Source organism: Colossoma macropomum, unplaced genomic scaffold (assembly GCF_904425465.1).
Source record: "Colossoma macropomum unplaced genomic scaffold, Colossoma_macropomum, whole genome shotgun sequence".
In the NCBI taxonomy this organism is placed as follows: Eukaryota; Metazoa; Chordata; class Actinopteri; order Characiformes; family Serrasalmidae; genus Colossoma; species Colossoma macropomum.
In genome coordinates, this window is record NW_023494810.1 from 35,231,355 (window position 1) to 35,236,354 (window position 5,000).

At 44.2% G+C, this 5,000-nt stretch overlaps 1 protein-coding gene across 1 annotated transcript in view; it reads left to right on the forward strand.

Annotated features, from left to right (window-relative positions):
* Positions 1–5,000, forward strand: part of def6b (DEF6 guanine nucleotide exchange factor b) — a 13,268-nt gene that overhangs the window by 153 nt on the left and 8,115 nt on the right. Inside the window, exons 1-6 of the mRNA XM_036559942.1 lie at positions 1–51; positions 1,315–1,455; positions 1,600–1,785; positions 2,814–3,038; positions 3,653–3,799; positions 4,088–4,196. The exon at positions 1–51 is cut by the window's left edge and continues 153 nt beyond it. Of these exons, the coding sequence (XP_036415835.1) occupies positions 1–51; positions 1,315–1,455; positions 1,600–1,785; positions 2,814–3,038; positions 3,653–3,799; positions 4,088–4,196 (859 nt within the window). The remainder of the gene's footprint in view (positions 52–1,314; positions 1,456–1,599; positions 1,786–2,813; positions 3,039–3,652; positions 3,800–4,087; positions 4,197–5,000) is intronic.

Here is a 5,000-nt window from a genome sequence, read left to right on the forward strand (position 1 = left end):
ACCTCTCTGGACACGGAGGACAGCGGGAAAGTGTCCAAATCACAGCTGAAGGTGAGACAGAGAGAGAGAGAGAGAGAGAGAGAGAGAGAGAGAGAGAGAGAGAGAGTGTGTGTTTTTCTTTCTTTCTTTTTTGTTCTTTCAAATGTTATTGATCTTTTACCAACCCTGTATCTGAATATGATCAGTAAATCTTTGATCTGAAAGGCTGTTGATGCTTTCCGAGCGTCAGAAGGTCTGTAGACTCCAGAGTTTCTTCTGAAATGAAGGTGTTAATAGTGAGTCTGTGCTGCAGTAACAGCCTCTACTCTTCTGGAAGGCTTCTAGGTGTTGAACATTGCTGTGAGGATTTGATTGAGCATTAGTGAGGTAAGGTACTGATGTTGGATGGTCAGTTCTGGATCATTAACTCATCCCAAAGGTACTGGATGGAACTCCATCACTCCAGAGAACACAGTTCCACTGCTCCACAGCCCAATGCTGGGGGGCTTTATACCCCTCTAGCCCATGCTGGGCACTGGACATGGAGACCTTAGGATCATGTACAGCTGATCCAGAGCTCTATTCTATTGGTCAGTGTGCTCTTTAGAACAACTGTCCAGATACTTTTGGGTGCACAGTGTGTGTGTAAGTATTAACTGGTCAATAGGTGAGTGATTTTAAATTGTGCAGGAAATGATCATCATCATCTCGACATGGAGAAGCTGTTTGTTGGTGATTGTGTTGTTGAGCAGTTAATCTCTGTCACGCACTGCAGCTTTACAGAGTCTGAGTCTACCGCACACACACACACACTCACACACACACACACACACACGCACACACACACACACACACACTCACACACACACACACACACACACGCACACACACACACACACTCACACACACACACACACATGCTGACTGGTTAAACACCGTCAGCTGTTCTACTGTAACTGCTCAGGTGTTGTTATATTGTGCACTGTTGTTTGCTGTACAGGTGTTTAATGTGTTGTTACTGTGTAGGTGCATTTCAATAACCTGTGCAGTGTGTAGGTGTTTGGTTTGTATTGGTGTGGAGGTGTTTTTTGTGTAGGTGTTGTTGGTTTGCTGCCTTTGTTGTTTGTTATGTCATGTAGGTGTTGTCCCGTAACCTGTACAGTGTGTTACCATTTAGTCTATAGCTAGTGTTTATTGTGTGTGGTTGTGTAGGTGTAGCGTGCTTTTGTTGATTGTGTTGTTTGTTGTTTAGGTGTTCACCCATAACCCGCACTGTGCATTGCTGTTTGTTTGGTTTATTATGTGTAATTTGTTTATTATTTATCTATTGTTCAGGTTTTGTCCCACAACCTGTACAGTGTACTGAGGATTCCTCACGACCAGGCGGCTCTGGAGCAGCACTTCAGTGATGATGATGACGGACCTGTTTCCAGCCAAGGATACATGCCCTACCTCAACAAATTCATACTGGATAAGGTACATTCACACGCAAATACATGCCCTATCTCAACAAACTCATACTGGATAAGGCAGGATGTATCTTAAGGCTACGTATAGCCCGTTTTTCTGTTTCTGCTGTAATGTGTGTGTGTGTGTGTGTGTGTGTGTGTGTGTTGTCAGGTTGTGGAGGGGACATTTGAAAAGGAGGAAGTGGACGCCCTCTGCTGGACGCTCTGCTCTAAGAAGAATTACCGTCCCAACACCAATGGCACCGCGGTTCTGTCCAATAAAGACGCAGAACGCTTGTGGTGCCTCTTTAACTTCCTCACAGAGGACAAATACCCGCTAGTGCTGGTCCCAGAGGAGGTGAGGATCATTTACAGTGACCGTTTGACTCCGCCCCCCAACTCCAAATGTAGATGATCAGCCAAGGCATGTTTGATGAGGCTGATGTAGCTACAACTTTATTTAGCATGATGCTAACTGCTTGCCTAAATCATGACCCTAGATTTGAAGTGGACTTGATTATGTGGTTTCCGACACTGTTTGACTCACAGAGGCCTGAATTTAGTCCATGTTTATATATAACAGTGAGTCATAAATCTCGAGAAACTACATCATCAAGTCCATTAGAGGTGGTTAAACAACTCAGCACAGTTTGAGGCGAGTGATGATTTAGGCCTGCAGTTAGCACAGTGCTAATTGAAGAGACATTAGCATGTGTTTGATTTATTCATTCCACAGTCAGGGATGTATCTAGAACCTCCAGAAGGATGCTGGTAGTTAAACTAATGTGTAAGGACTTCAGTCCAGCTCCTGAAGGCCTGACCAATCGGAGAGCAGCTCGGCTGAACATACCTAGATAGCACAGAGAGAACAATCCTGATTGGGCAGTTTTCAAGAATTTAACCACTTTGTTGACAAATGGAAGTTGACAGTGAAATAAAAGTTCACTCTCAGAAATAAAGGTACTAAACTGTCTCTGGGTCGGTGCTCCTCTGGTCACTGGGGTGGAACCCTCAAGGCTCCATCTCAGTACCTTCAGTCAGGGAACATAATTGAACCATAATCCACTGAAATGATATGTTCTAAGCTGTACTGACTCCACACACCCCGTCTCGTCTCCAGGCTTTTATTTTACTGTTCTGTTTAAAACATTCGGTTATGAAAAGGTACAAATACGAACTTTTCACCTGGAGAAACTTATTTAAGGTTCACAATCAGACCTTAAAACCACTGTTGGAGCTTTGAGGGAACATTTACACTGTTTGTACCTTGATGAGCGAAAAACGTACCTGAACATTATTTATAACAGTGTTTTACAACAAAACGTATAGTTTTTTTAGTTCACAGAGATCAGTAGCTCCTCTCTGAGCGCCTGCATGTGTTCTCAGGTGGAGTACCTGCTGAAGAAGATCTGCGCAGTGCTGAACGTAGAGCTGAACAGTGTGGATCTGGAGGAGTTCTGGAGTCAGGAGTGTGTGCGGGAGGGGATGAACGTGTGGAGTTTTCTGGAGCTGGTGAATGCGGGCATTTTGGGCCGAGGGCTGGACAGAGAGCGTCTCAGCTCGGCTATAGAGGACGTCTACAGGGAGATCGTCGGCAACGTCCTCAAAGAGGCACGAAAAACTTGAATGAATTGATTTTTAAAAAATCCCCAAATTCCCACAGTATTCAGTGTGTGAGGTGTAATCAGAGAGATTCAGAGTGGTTTGGTGTAAAATGGTTCAGATGTCTTTACAGTGGTGGTGATAGGAACCAGGGGTCGCCATGACTACAACACAGATATAGACATTTTATTTACTATCCAGAACCACCAGTGAACCTACACGAGTCTTCTGAGTCTATATGGAATGTTGATGATGGAAAATAGTGGAAAATCTGAAATAATAAGTTTTCTTTGGGGACTATTTTGCCTCACAGCGCCCTGCATGTATCCCTCCACCATGAATGGAGTTTAAGTTCTCTAAACTATCATAAAACAGTGTCTCAGTCATCAGGCAGTGAATTCATAACCATTTCATGTAGGAACTTTCTGTGAGGGAGCTTTTAGAGGTGGACGTCTGGTTCCTATCACCACCACTGTGAACAGTTCTGAAGTTTCTCTAGAAACCAAACCGCTCTGAACGGCTCTGTTCACATCTTAATAACTTCTTTATGCTGGAATGTAGAAAATTCTGTGTACTTCCCCTTTGAGGAGGATGTTCTCAGATGCGTTCTGAATGTGTTCCAGGGTTACCTGTGGAAGAAAGGTCACCTGCGGCGGAACTGGACGGAGCGCTGGTTCTGCCTGAAGCCGAGCGCTCTGTGTTATTACACCAGCGAGGACAGGAAGGAGAGTAAGGGCAGCATCGAGCTCGACAACAACTGCTGCGTGGAGGTACTGACCTTTAACCTTTCACCTTTCCCCTTTAGAGCTAATGCTCAGTCATGCCTGAAGGTGTTGTAAAATATTTGATGATACACACACACACACACACACACACACACACACACACACACATATATATATATATATGCAGACTTGATGTACTTCTATGATAAACAAATTTACAAAATGACACCAAAAAACTTTTAAAATGTGTTAATGTGTTCAAAAATTTACTGTACGGTGTGTGTGTGTGTGTGTGTGTGCGTGTGTGTGTGTGTGTGTGTGTGCGTGTGTCAGGTTCTTCCTGAGAGGGAGGGGAAGAGGTGTATGTTCTGTGTGAAGACCCTCAATAAGACGTATGAAATGAGCGCACCGGACAGCAAACAGAGACAGGAGTGGACAGCAGGTAACACACACACACACTCACACACACACACACACACACACACACACACACACACACACTCACACACACACAGAATGTATATACCGTATATGGGGGGATATTCAGCTCCATCCTGGGGGGCTTTAGTTCAGCACAGATGGGAGACTGACCCACTATAACACACCTGATTGCACTTCAGGTGTAGAACTGGACGCACCTGATCTACTCAATCATATTCACATACAGGCCTGTGTTGCCATTCAGCCTATAATGGGGTTTCTTCACACTCTTTGCTACAGGCACAGCCATAGAAATGAGTATGGTTCAACCACACAAACAGGTGTTGAGTAACCATGGAAATAGGTGTAGCGTAACCATGGAAATGAGCGTAGCGTAACCATGGAAATGAGTGTAGCATAACCATGGAAATGAGCATAGTGTAACCATGGCAACAAGTGTAGTGTAACCATGGAAACGAGTGTAGTGTAACCACGGAAATAGGTGTAGTGTAACCATGGAAATGAGTGTAGTGTAACCATGGAAACGAGTGTAGCGTAACCATGGAAATGAGTATAGTTCAACCATAGAAACAGGTGTTGTGTAACTATGGAAATGAATGTAGAGTAACCATGGAAACAAGTATAGCATTCCATGTTAATCAGTGTTGCGTAACCATGGAAACGAGAGTAGTGTAACCATGGAAACAAGCATAACATAAGCATGGAGACTCGTGTAACCATAGAAGCTGCTGTTTTTCGACCATGGAGTCGAGTTGTCCTGCTGCCCTGTATACCAGCAGTGGTTGTGGTTCTGATGGACGCTCTT